The sequence below is a fragment of the Anomalospiza imberbis genome, chromosome 4, assembly GCF_031753505.1.
Source record: "Anomalospiza imberbis isolate Cuckoo-Finch-1a 21T00152 chromosome 4, ASM3175350v1, whole genome shotgun sequence".
Taxonomy (NCBI): Eukaryota; Metazoa; Chordata; class Aves; order Passeriformes; family Viduidae; genus Anomalospiza; species Anomalospiza imberbis.
The window spans coordinates 44,262,501-44,275,225 of record NC_089684.1 but is presented as its reverse complement, the minus strand read 5'-3'; the positions used below and the strand labels follow the sequence as shown (position 1 = coordinate 44,275,225).

Sequence of the window (12,725 nt, the reverse complement as noted above, 5' to 3'; positions counted from 1 at the left end):
TGAGGCAGTGCTCGAGGCGCGGGGGGTGCTGCAGCAGTGACACCGAGGCTTTCTTCCCCCAGGAGAAAAATCACCAACATTCCTTGAACGCCACACATCGTGCTGATACAATTCCCTTCCTTCAATCACACGCCATGCCAAGGTGAGCACCCGGAAATGCACTTTGGAACGATTCCCAAAAATGCTCCTCTGCCCCTGTCAGAACACAGCCAATTTCTTACAGGGAATTCTTAAAAAAACACTTGCAGAACATTCCCTACACTGGGCCGCTGCTTTCCAAGGTGATCATGAAGAAGTTGATTCCGTAGTTATTCCAGCCTCTGGCAGTGTTTGGGATGGGGAGTGGACAACCTGTGAGAGACCTGAAGGCTCTGCTGGCCTCCTGGCTGCTGCACTGAGGACTGGTTTGGGAATCAGAACAGGAGAAAGACGTGGAGCTACTGGGAGGAGCCCAGAGGATTGTTGCCAAGGGGAAATAATCCATTTTTCCATATCTGTGGTGGAAAATAGAATAAATAATAATCTGCAGCAAGTAATAATTGCTCAAAAGTCCAGTCCCTTGGGGCCAGCTTTGGCCTCCCAGCAGCAGGACTGTGGAGCAAGGCAAGTTTATTCCTCTGAAATGTCAAAGATGTGTCTGAGCTTACAGGTGTTAGACAGGCACTGAAATCCTTCCCAGTGGCAATGCCTGGATTATTTCAATGGCAGTTGAGGGGTATTGTCACAGCCTGGGGTGAAGCACCAGCATGCCCCATCCCTGGAAGTGTCCAAGTTGGATGGGTCTTGGGGAAACCTGGTCTAGTGGAAGGTGGCCCCTGTCAATGGATGAGCTTTAAGGTCCCTTCCAACCCAAACATTTTTGGATTCTGTGAGGCACAAGTGCTGGTGCTGGACACTTGGAGCTCTGCAGTCAGTGAAATTGGGTGAGTTTGCCTGCTGCTGTGAGCAGTGTTTAGACCAGCTCATTCATACTACCTGTGTGTGGACCTTACCTTAAATCCGGCTGTGTATTCCCAAAGCCCACCACTTGTGCCACTCTGACCTTGTCTGTCTTCTTCTTTGCAGCCCTCCACGAACTCCAGTAAAAGTTGTGCCTCAAATTAGAATAGAACTTGAGCCTGAAGACAATGGTTATTTCTGGAGGAGCAAGGGAACAGAAACTACCTTGTAATTTGTCTGTCTGTCTGATCTTTTATGAATTCATTTTGTCACTAGCCAAATGTTAAGAAGCTCCCTGCTCCCACCGGCGAAGGTAATGGAGCTGCCCCGCTGCCCCTCCCTGCCCGCACCCCCAGGTCTCTCCGGGCCGCGCTGCCCAGGACTCGGACCGCCTCCTGCTTGGCTCCAAGCGCAGCGAGGGCAGGAGCGTTCCGGATTCACGTCAGCCCTGTGGGAATGCCAGAGGCACTGGCTGTTGTGAGCCGCCGTTTGTCTGGCAGAACAGAGCTGACTTCCAGGCCAATTCCATGTCTGCTCCCGCTGCTCCGAGATGCTGGAACGTGCTGCTAACCCTCACGTGCTCTCACCTGTAGATAAAAGAGAAGGTACTTCACTCCCGGCAGAGACAGACCATTGCCATCGCTGTAGCATGTTTGGAAATGTCCCTTTCCTATGCAATTTTTTTTAAAGAAACACTTTAATGGACTTAATCCATCAGGTACATGGAAGAGTGTTATTTTCCTAGATTATTTTGTTTAAATTATGGGGGCCTAACCTACGACTTTTTTTTTTTGACAATTTTTTTAACCTTTTTTTAATTACTGTAAAGAAAAATGAATTTTTTTCCTGCAGCAGGAAACATATAGTTATGAGTAGTTCTACCTCTTATTTCTAGATGCCAGGCTTTCTGTAAAAATGTATTGTACCATATATAATGTGATTTTTAAAAAAAACAAACCCACGACATCATACCACAATCTCCAGGATGTGGCATAGGGCTGGATCAGTTCAATTAACACCTTCTACTCCAAAGCATCTGTTTTTCTTTGGGGTAAGTTGGTTTTTGGAGTTTTTAATGAGCAATCCCTGCTGTCAAAGAGACTTAAATCTGTTGTGATCTTAGAAGAGTCTAAATGGACAGATTATATGTGGCTGGTTATATCCCTGTTGTTGATTTCTGACATGGGATCGCTCCATGATTTTCTTGGAACATTGTGGGGTGTGTGTGTGTGTGTGCAGTGAGAAGACCCAAGGTGTGCCTCAGGCACAGCGGACAAGGAGGAAGATGAAGGTGGCCTGCTGGGAAGTTCATCCTGACACTTGGATTCACAAACATTGGCACCCTCCTGCATCCCACCCCTGTGTACCATCATCTACAGAATTTACCCTAAACCGTGGCTACTCAGCCCCACCCCCGGCAATGCAGCAAGACTAAGCAGGCCAGGCATGGGCATCCCAGGATTTTGGGGTGCAATCAAGCGAGTGGACATCACATCAGGAGAGAGGTTTTTCTCTCCGTAGCATGTTCATACTGGTATGTACATCTAAAGGCACATTTGGGAAACTGGACTTCACCAGGACATAGGGGAACACACTGAAAGCTTCGTCCAAAAATAAAAAACAGAACAAGAAGAAAAAGTACCCCAGCTCTTGAGGTGAATTCCCTGATGGAGACAATCCCAGCACAGAGGATGGCACATGCTGCCACTTGGTCCTTGTGAAACCAAAGTCTGGGTTGGTGAAGTGAAGAGGATTTTCTGATGGTGCTGAGACCTTAAATGCCAAATTTTAGCATCTGCTCCCACACAGGAGCCACCACCTCCGTACAGCCCCTGCTTGCTCTTGAGTGGTCTCCCCTTCAGTTTCCATGAAATCTGTGTTGGGTATCCCAGGAACCTGGCTGAAACCTGCTCTGAAAATTCTGAGGAGACTTGGGAAAGGCCTGAAGAGGAGCAGCTCTGGGATCCCTTCTGCTGCTGGAGGACAGGTAACTTGGGAAGTGTGATGCCAGCTTTAGCCAATGCCCTCCGTCCCGTGGTGAACACCAGTCCTGGCACCCAGTGGGGACACAGGCTGGAGTGTTGCCTGTGGAGTACACAGGAGCTGCCTGTGGGATTGCTGCACATCCTGCCCAGACCGTGGATGTGTAGCAATCCCAGAGGAGAGGTGCCATCAGGTGGATTGCAGGGGCTGTCCCGGTCAGTTCCTTGGGCACAGCTTCCACCTGCTGGTGCCTGGTGACCTGTCTCCCCAAAAATGAGGTCTTCGCTTCTGAACCGTGTTAAATACACTTGAAGTGTCCTGACTGCTGTTCTAGATCTTTCTCTCTGTGTTGTGTTTTTTGTGTTGTGCTGAGGGCAGCGCTGCCGACAGGACAAAGGGTTCTGCAGCTTTCCATAAGAAACAGCCACCTCTGGCGGCAGGGAAGAGCCTGCAGCATGACAGGGAAAGGTTCTCTGTGCGCAGCATGCCTTTGAGAATAACTAGGACGTCCTTTCAATCCAAATTAGGTATTTTGTCGGAAAAGCCTGGGTGGGCACTTCAGGGAATAAGTGTGAAGACTGACCCAAAGCCCTCCAAGATCAGAGGCAGCCGTCAAAAATTACCTTCCCCCAGCAAATGCGAGGTCCCAGCTCACGGCGGGACGCGCGACGGCCACTGGCCACAGCCAGTTCTGTGCCAGCGCCGTGGCCGCTGGCCTGCGCTGCCCCCTCCCGGGGCTGATGCACCTTTGTATCTGTATTTGAATCGAGTCGCACTTTCAGATACTTTTATTCTTAATTCTTGTAAGTCCGTGTTTTCTTTGGAGGAGAGAACAAGGACTTAGGATGAAATGAAGTGGATCAGATGGTGGAACTAAAAGGAAAAAAACAGAAAACATTTCAAACATATTAAAGTGATTTTTTTTCCAGTAATATAAAAAATGAAATTCCTTATAACATTATAGTATTTTACAGTTTTATGAAGCTTTCTATTGTGACTTTTATGGAATCAAAAGATGATGATGATGAGATATTTTAGCATTTATATTTTTCAAAATTAAATAAATGTATACTGAAAATAAAGTAACTTTATGCATTTATGGGAGAGTTTGCATCTGTTTTCCCTCCTTATGTGCCAAGTATTGTCTGAATGAATCGAGATCCCAGAATCAGTTTGGTGATAAAAGGGGCTCCCTGACACCCTAGTGTTGGACCCACTGAAGCATATGTTGGGATACCTGGGGGAGCAGTTGGATCTGGAGAGTGGCCAGAAGGTCTGGGGATGGCACAGCATCTCTGTCCAACTGCTGTCACCTGCGCACAGTGAGGATGAGGCAGGCCACTGTGCCTGGGCTTCTCCTTAAAACCTCTGGTTTCTGGGCTGAAACTTGCCATGATCAAATTTGCTTTCTGAACGTGTTCCTTGGCCAGGAATAACCATTGGAGGACGTAGGGAAACAGCAGCCATCGGAGCCTCTCTGGCTCCAGCAGCGTTATGAGTGCACATGCCTGTGTGCCCACTGGACCCCCACTGCACCGGCCACTGCCCTCTGGGCCCTTGGATCCCTCCTTGCACACCTCTCCCAGCTCTCAGCTCACCCGAGGCCTGTCCAGAGGGCAGCGCTCGGAGGTGAAGGCACCTTGGGGGAGTGCTGGGCTGCAGGCTGCTTTTGGGATCTGCGCAGCCCCTGGGATTGGTACCCCTGAGGGAACTAAGATCATCTCCTCAATCACCAAACCAAAGGCAGAAGGAAGGGTCAGGAACTGACCGGGATCAATCTCAGGGGTCGTTTCCTATCCAAATGGTTTTATTCTGGGATTGTAACCTGCACAAAGGCAATACCACTCACCTGGTGGCATGGAGAGCCACCTCCTTGCCACTCAGCTCCTTGTTGGTCAGCTCTGGTGCCTCTGGGAACTTTGGAGCAAGTACTCTTGGTAGAGTGGGCAGCTCCCTGGGGACCGGGGACGTAGATGAGCCCAGCGATCTTACCGGTCTCACCTATTTCACGAAGCAGGCAATGGGCATGGGAAAAATGCACCCGGTGGACAGCATGGAGAGGAAAGTCCTGGTGGAGACCCGGAGCGGATCCTCCCGCTCACGGCCATCCAGCCCCGCTGGTTCCACAGGGGCGGCACGGGCGAGAGCCCCACGGGGCTGCGGCCCTGGGGGGGAAGGAGAGCCGCGCGATGCTCGGCCCCGGCGGCGCAGTGGCCTCGGGGGCGTGGAAGGGGAAGTCGAGGGACGAGAGCGCGCTCCGGGGCTCGGGGCCGGCCCTGTCGGGGGCCTGCCGTGGGGACCGCACCATGCACGGGGCGCTGCGGCGGGGCCGCGACCGGGTCCAGGGTGGGCGGCCGAGCGCCGCTGGGGTCTGCCGGCGGGTCGCGGGCGGTGCCGCCTCTCGCCCGTCGGGCGGATCGAGGCGCCATCGGGACCGGGACCGGGACCGGTACCGGGCCCGGGCTGGCGGCGGGCGGGCGCTGCCGGGTGCGGGATCGCGGCGGTTCTCGGCGCGGGCGCGGAGCCGCCGTGTGGGCCCGGGACCCGCAGGGCGCCCTCTGCCGGACACGGAGCGCGGCGCGAGCGCGGCGCCCCCGCGTGGCCGCGGGACAGCGGGGCGGGGGCGGGGCCCCGGGGGCGGGGCCGGCACAGGCGTGAGCGGGGCGGGGCCACGGAGCGCGGGACAGCGGGCCCGGCACAGGTGCGCGGGGCTCCAGGGCGCCTGCGCGGGGCGGGGCCGAGGGCGTTTAAACCCCGGAAACCGCCGCAGGCGCCATTTTCCGTCCGGCGCTTGGAGGTGCCGGCTGCGGCCGGTGCGGGGTCCCCAGGCGGGGCCCGGGTGAGGTTCTCTCTATCCCTCTTTTCTCCTCCTCCTACCCCTTACCCCTCTCCACCCCAGGTCCCCATTCCCTCCTCTGCCTGCTCCTCTATGCACCTCGACCCCCCAGTCCTCCTTTCCTTTCCTCTCCTGTCCTTTCTCCTCTCCTCTCCTCCCCTCTCCTCTCTCCTCTCTCCTCTCCTTCCCTTTCTTTCCCTTTCCCGTCCCGTCCGTTCCCCTCCTCTCGCTGTTCTCCAGTCCGACCCCTCTCTAATACCCCTCCAGCTCTCCTCCCCACACCTCCCTCCCCCTGTACCCCGCTGCTCCCCTGCAAACCCTGACTCCTGCCTCTGTTCTTCTCGTTCTCCCTCCATCCTCCCTGCCCATCCCGGCCTGCCCTTACCTTCCCCTCCTGCTCCCCTGTGCCCCCTCTTCCCCTCCCTGTCTCCTTTATCCCCCTTATTCCCGCTATCTCTCCCTTATCCCCCTCTCTCTCTTTGATTCCCCCATCTCTCTCTCATATCCCCCTATCTCTCCCTTATGTCCCTGTCTCCCTTATCTGTCTCTCCCTTGTCCCCCATTTCTGTCCCCTCTTCCCCTCCCTGTCCCCCTTATCCCCCTTATTCCCGATATCTCTCCCTTATCCCCCTGTCTCTCTCCCTTATCTCCCTTCTCTGTCTCTCCCTTGTCCCCCCTCTCTGTCCCCTGTTCCCCCTTCCTTGTGTCCCCGCAGCCGCGGGGTTCGGGGCGCCGCATAATAAAGCCCCGAGGGCCGGAGGCGGCGCCCCTGGCTCGGTTCAAAAGGGCCGGGATCCGCTCTGCGGTCCCCCCTTGCAGATGCCAACACTGCCCTACACTGCCGGGCTCCGGCTGTCCCTGCATCACACGGGGGCCAGGGCGGGCCCCTCCTCAGGAGGGGTCCTGGGCTGGGCTGGGTTAGCGGGGGCTGGGGGAGCGGGGCTTTGGGACGGGCCCCCTCATTAGGAGGGGGTCCGGGGGGTGGGGAGGGCGGGGTGGGGGAGGTGGGAAGGAGGGCGGGAGGGCCCCCTCCGGAGGAGGGGGTCCTGGGGAGGGGCGGGGGGCGGGCCCCCTCCGGAGGGGGGCGTCCGGGGTGGGAGGGGCTGGGGGGGTCCGCCCCCCTTAGCCCCTCCCAGCCCGGACCCGCCCCTCCGGACGGGGTCTGCCCCGGCCCCCTCCGCGGGACCCCCTCCTCCGGACAGGGGCCCCCGAGGGGGTGGGGGCAGGAAGGAGGCAGGCTGCTGTCGTTTGACACAATTGTGTAATTACGGTTCAGAGTGACGTGACCCCCTCTGCTGCCCCTCCCACCCGCCCCCTCCCCCTCCCCGGGGGGCCCCTGTCCGGAGGAGGGGGTCCCGCGGAGGGGGCCGGGGCAGACCCCGTCCGGAGGGGAGGGTCCGGGCTGGGAGGGGCTAAGGGGGGCGGACCCCCCAGCCCCTCCCACCCCGGACCCCCCCCTCCGGAGGGGGCCCGCCCCAACCCCCTCCCCGGGACCCCCTCCTCCGGAGGGGGCCCTCCCGCCCTCCCTCCCACCTCCCCCACCCCACCCTCCCAACCCCCCGGACCCCCTCCTAATGAGGGGGCCCGTCCCAAAGCCCCGCTCCCCCAGCCCCCGCTAACCCAGCCCAGCCCAGGACCCCTCCTGAGGAGGGGCCCGCCCTGGCCCCCGTGTGATGCAGGGACAGCCGGAGCCCGGCAGTGTAGGGCAGTGTTGGCATCTGCAAGGGGGGACCGCAGAGCGGATCCCGGCCCTTTTGAACCGAGCCAGGGGCGCCGCCTCCGGCCCTCGGGGCTTTATTATGCGGCGCCCCGAACCCCGCGGCTGCGGGGACACAAGGAAGGGGGAACAGGGGACAGAGAGGGGGGACAAGGGAGAGACAGAGAAGGGAGATAAGGGAGAGAGACAGGGGGATAAGGGAGAGATATCGGGAATAAGGGGGATAAGGGGGACAGGGAGGGGAAGAGGGGGCAGAAATGGGGGACAAGGGAGAGATAGATAAGGGAGAGGGACAGGGAGATAAGGGAGATAAGTGAGAGATAGGGCGATAAAGGAGAGAGAGAGGGGGATATGGGAGAGAGATGGGGGAATCAAAGAGAGAGAGGGGGATAAAGGAGAGAGAGGCAAGATAAGGGAGAGATAGCGGGAATAAGGGGGATAAAGGAGAGCTGGAGGGGAAGAGGGGGCACAGGGGAGCAGGAGGGGAAGGTAAGGGGAAGCAGGGTCGGGATGGGCAGGGAGGATGGAGGGAGAACGAGAAGGAAGAACAGAGGCAGGAGTCAGGGTTTGTAGGGGAGCAGCGGGGTACAGGGGGAGCCTGGCTGTGAAGGAGAGAGGTGGAGGGGGATTAGAGAGGGGTCGGACTGGAGAACAGCGAGAGAAGGGGAAAGGACAAGAAAGGGGACGGGACGGGACGGGACGGGACGGGACGGGACGGGACGGAAAGGAAAGGACAGGAAAGGAAAGGAGGACTGGGGGGTCGAGGTGCACAGAGGGGCAGGCAGAGGAGGGAATGGGGAACTGGGGAGGAGAGGAGTAAGGGCTAGGAGGAGGAGAAAAGAGGGATAGAGAGAACCTCACCCGGGCCCCGCCTGGGGACCCCGCACCGGCCGCAGCCGGCACCTCCAAGCGCCGGCCGGAAAATGGCGCCTGCGGCGGCTTCCGGGGTTTAAACGCCCTCGGCCCCGCCCCGCGCAGGCGCCCTGGAGCCCCGCGCACCTGTGCCGGGCCCGCTGTCCCGCGCTCCGTGGCCCCGCCCCGCTCACGCCTGTGCCGGCCCCGCCCCCCGGGGCCCCGCCCCCGCCCCGCTGTCCCGCGGCCACGCGGGGGCGCCGCGCTCGCGCCGCGCTCCGTGTCCGGCAGAGGGCGCCCTGCGGGTCCCGGGCCCACACGGCGGCTCCGCGCCCGCGCCGGGAACCGCCGCGATCCCGCACCCGGCAGCGCCCGCCCGCCGCCAGCCCGGGCCCGGTACCGGTCCCGGTCCCGATGGCGCCTCGATCCGCCCGACGGGCGAGAGGCGGCACCGCCCGCGACCCGCCGGCAGACCCCAGCGGCGCTCGGCCGCCCACCCCGGCCCCGGTCGCGGCCCCGCCGCAGCGCCCCGTGCTCGCGCTCCGTGGCTCCGGTCCCCACACCTGTGGCGGCCCCGCCCCCGTGTCCCCGCCGCTCTTGGCCCCGCCCCCCCGCACCGCGGTCCCGGGGCCATCGCTCGGGACCTCGCTCGGCGCTCTGCGAGCCCCCGCCTCCGCCGGGGATCCGGGCACGGTCCCGCTCTGCATGCGGGGAGCCGGGGCTGTGCCGGGGCCCGGGAGAACGGCGGCAGCGGTGTTTCCCGGGTGCCCGCGATGTTCCGGCAGGCAGAGCGGCCGCCTGTCTGTCGCTCCACGTGCCCGCCCTCGGGTGGCCCCACGAGCACACCTGGCCTAGCCGGTGGCACTGACCGTGCCCTGGGCCCAAGCACGGGCTGGTCCCCGCTCTGCCTTCAGCGTTTCCCGCCCTTCGTGCCTTCGGAACTTAGGGAGTTTCGAACAGCGACTTTTTCCCTGCCACCTATAAGGTGCAGCTCATCTGACAGCTGCCAGGTGCAATCTGATGCTCTCCTTCCTCTCCCTCCATTTCTCTGCACATCACGCTCTCCAATGGCAAAGCTTCTGTTTTTAAAAATCCCGTTAAAGTATTTAATCTTTACTTCCAGTCGGGGAAGGTCCTGCCCGGGATGGAAATGACTGAAAAAGAGAAAACTTAAAAATGCCAAAGCCAGATGCTGCCACGTGAGTCAGAGCAGGGAAAGCCTCGGGATGTCCAAGGTTTGTTTTATTGTCACGTCTCAAACCTCTGCTAATGGCCAGTGTCACCCTTATTTCCCCCCAGGGACCCCACAGGGCCGCCAGGATGTTGCCAGAATTGTATCTTTGGGGTCCCCATGCCCTCACAGCATTCAATGGCTCCATCCTGGGGACTTCTTACAGGGGAGCAGCAATTGCACATGAAACTTTGACGACCACTGAGAAATGAGCGAGACCTGTGATAAAAAACCTTTTCTTAAAGAATAAGATCAACAATTTCTCTACAGCAGTTGAGCAGCTTCGATATCCATATGACACAGCATCTAATTCCATCTCCTGATTTGATCTCGGCAAAAGGAAGAGTCACCTGCCCTCAGTGTAAATATTTAGTACACAAAGTACTGTCAAGAAACCCACTTTTAATAAATATCTGTAGCTCTCACTCCTATACACAAGTACTTTACAGCGCCGTGCTGGAAGGAGCGCGGCCGGCTGGGCTGGGACAAGGTGGGGATGGACATAAATTAATTATTGCAGTCGGATGCGCCGTGGGCGGCAAGGGTTGGAGTTGATCCACGCCGGAAATATAAATATCTCTCACACCTTGAAATCCACCTTGAAACTGCTTTAAACACCGGCCCTTGGAATGCTCACAGGGCAGAACTTGATGGCCAGCACCTGGCACTGGAACAATACAGGTAAACAGTTGTGGGACAGCACAAAACTCTTACAATAATGCTGATTTCCTGCATTTACCCAACAGTTGCAATGGTGCTCGTCTGTTTCCAGGGAAACACGAGTCCTGAGGGTTCATTCGGTCTGTGGCAAGTGTTTCACTGAGTGTCCATGCCTGGTCCTGCCTGCAGTGGGGCATTTCCTACAGTGGGGGTGTTCAGAGCCCAAAGCCACAGGGCTGCTGAGGTTAGGGCTAACTTTTGGGCCCAGAGCTGGACGGAGCCCTCAGTGACTCCCACTCACTGCCAGGAGGGTTCCTTTAGTGTTTCCTCTGCATGTCCCAGCTGGCCAGGGAATGAGGGGTGGGAGGAGGCCGGGAGCACCAGAAAGTGAACCAGCACTTCTTGTCCTTTGTATTTACATGGGACGACCGGTGCCCTGCAGTGCCCTGCCCGGGGCATGCAGCGCGCTCCGCAGTGTCCAGAGGTCAGGGAGTCACCCACAGAGTGCCAAACAGCCCCTTTCCATGGCTGTCCTGCACAAGCCTTCCTGCTCATCGTTCCACAGGGGCAGCCCTCAGAGGCCATCGCTTCCCTGTGCGCCCCTCACCCTTCCCGGAGGTCCTGGCTGGCGCAGGAGCCCCCGCTGCCATGTTCTCTGCTGGCACCAGAGGCAGAGCTGTAGCCAGTGCCAGGGCACTACCAGAGCTGAGGCTGCTGCTGTTGGCAGGGAACTGGTGCAGGAAAGCCAACAGCCGTGAAGTCTTCCCAGCCACAGGAGCTCTCCAGTGCGGAATGCTGGCACCTTTGGGCTCGGGGCTGGATGGCGGGATGCGCCGCTCAGCCTGCTGTGCTTCAAAAGGCAGCCGGCTTGGAGAGCTGCTCCCAGGCAGGAGCTGAGCCTGGGCGGGCACCGCAGGCGTGGGCACCGTCGGAGCCCTCGGCAGCTTGCCCAGATCCAGTGCTGCATCTCCCTCGGTCCCAGCCCCTCCGGGTGGTGGGAAGCTGCTGCTTCGCCGGCTGCAGGACTCGCAGCACAGCTTGTGGTAGCCAGGGATGGAGCAGTATCGGGCCAGCACTTCCATCTGGCAGAAGATGGATTTGTCTCCCAGGCAGGGCTCATCTGTAAAACAAATGTCCCGGGGATGGGAACCCACTGATGGGCACTTGGGAAAAGTCAGCACATTGTGTTTTTAGAGTAGCACAGACAGCAATTCCCAGTGCCAACCTCCCAGAGCTCCCTCACACACTGGGTATTCCTACCCACCCCAAATCCCTTCCCTTACAGCCTGAGAGGACATCATCCATCAGCAGCATTAAAGCCAAGGCAGTCATACCTCCCAGAAATTAAATCCCAAGCAATAGCCCTCGGAGAGGCCTTAAAATAAAAAGTTAGAGTCAGATGAAGTTTTGTTCATATTAACTTTGGTGTTTTTCAGGGACCAAATGGACCTGCAGAACTGATGGAAAGCTGTAACAGTGGGTCACACCTGAGGTGCCCTGAAGGCAGGGATCTGCATCCCTTTCCTCAGGAAAAAGAACTTCCAGAGGCTCTTCTGGAAGCTTTGAACCAAAATCAGCTTTCTGCAGGGAAAGACTTCCTCACCTGGGCACAGGAGCTACCTCACCATGGGCCGGAAGTGCATCCAGCCACTGCCTTCTCCTGCTTTAAAATACCAACTGGAGCCTGAGCTCAGGCGGGGTGAAAATCAGCTCAGTTTCAAGGAACTCAGTAAAATACCCCACAAGGACACCAGTGGAGCTGGGGGATGAGGCTTATAAATAGCAGATTCTATGGAATATAGACATGTCCTTGTCCTGATCCTGCTGAGCTTCCTCAGAACCCTTACTGGCTCCTGACAAACCTGGTGTAAAAACAGCAGCTCTGCATGGGAATACCTGCGCTCCATGCAGCACTGTGAGGGTATTCCAGCCTCAGCATGGAATTCTGGGCTATAGGTACAATTCCTTTTGCCTTACCATAGTGACAGTGGCCCTTATTTGGTCCTGTCCTCTCATGGCTCATTTTGGAGTATCCATTTGTGCTGGTTTAGACTCCACGACTCCACCCACAGTGTGGAGATTTGGGGTTATGCTTCTCTACTTCCAGCAGGTTCCATAAGGACCCAAAGCAGATCCCAGCTGTCCAGTCTTGGGGAAAACACCTGCACCTGCCAGGAGCTCCGACTGCTTTTCCTATCAGCTCCTGAACAGTGTCAGGGCCACCATGAGGGAGTTAAAACCCCAATAAACCCCAAATCTTAAAGAGTGAATAATCCAAAGGAAGAAATCCATTGTTGTCATAAAAAGCTTCAAAACCTGTTTAAAATTCTATGGAAACAATGTAATGGATTCCCAGGAACCTCATTAATGCTCTTGGTTCCATGTTTATGTATTTTTATTCCCTCACTTGGCAGCTTGCAGAACTTACCCTGGGATTTAGAGGTCAAGCAGGGTTTGTTTTGGATTGACCTTCACCTCCGGCCCCAGTCTGTGCCAACACGACTTGG

The 12,725-nt window shown here is 57.8% G+C and overlaps 2 protein-coding genes across 6 annotated transcripts in view; one reads left to right on the top strand and one right to left on the bottom strand.

The window, feature by feature from the left end:
- Positions 1–2,247, top strand: part of SLC4A4 (solute carrier family 4 member 4) — a 145,973-nt gene extending 143,726 nt beyond the window's left edge. For all 5 annotated transcript variants that reach the window (XM_068188167.1, XM_068188168.1, XM_068188170.1 and 2 more), the window contains 2 exons: positions 63–142; positions 1,066–2,247. In XM_068188167.1, coding sequence (XP_068044268.1) covers positions 63–106 — 44 coding nt within the window. In that variant the 3' untranslated portion in view covers positions 107–142; positions 1,066–2,247. The remainder of the gene's footprint in view (positions 1–62; positions 143–1,065) is intronic.
- A 7,693-nt stretch (positions 2,248–9,940) lies between these two features.
- The window catches only part of ADAMTS3 (ADAM metallopeptidase with thrombospondin type 1 motif 3), a 57,214-nt gene continuing 54,429 nt past the window's right edge, over positions 9,941–12,725 (bottom strand). Inside the window, exon 22 of the mRNA XM_068188188.1 lies at positions 9,941–11,338. Within this exon, the coding sequence (XP_068044289.1) occupies positions 10,770–11,338 (569 nt within the window). The 3' untranslated portion in view covers positions 9,941–10,769. The remainder of the gene's footprint in view (positions 11,339–12,725) is intronic.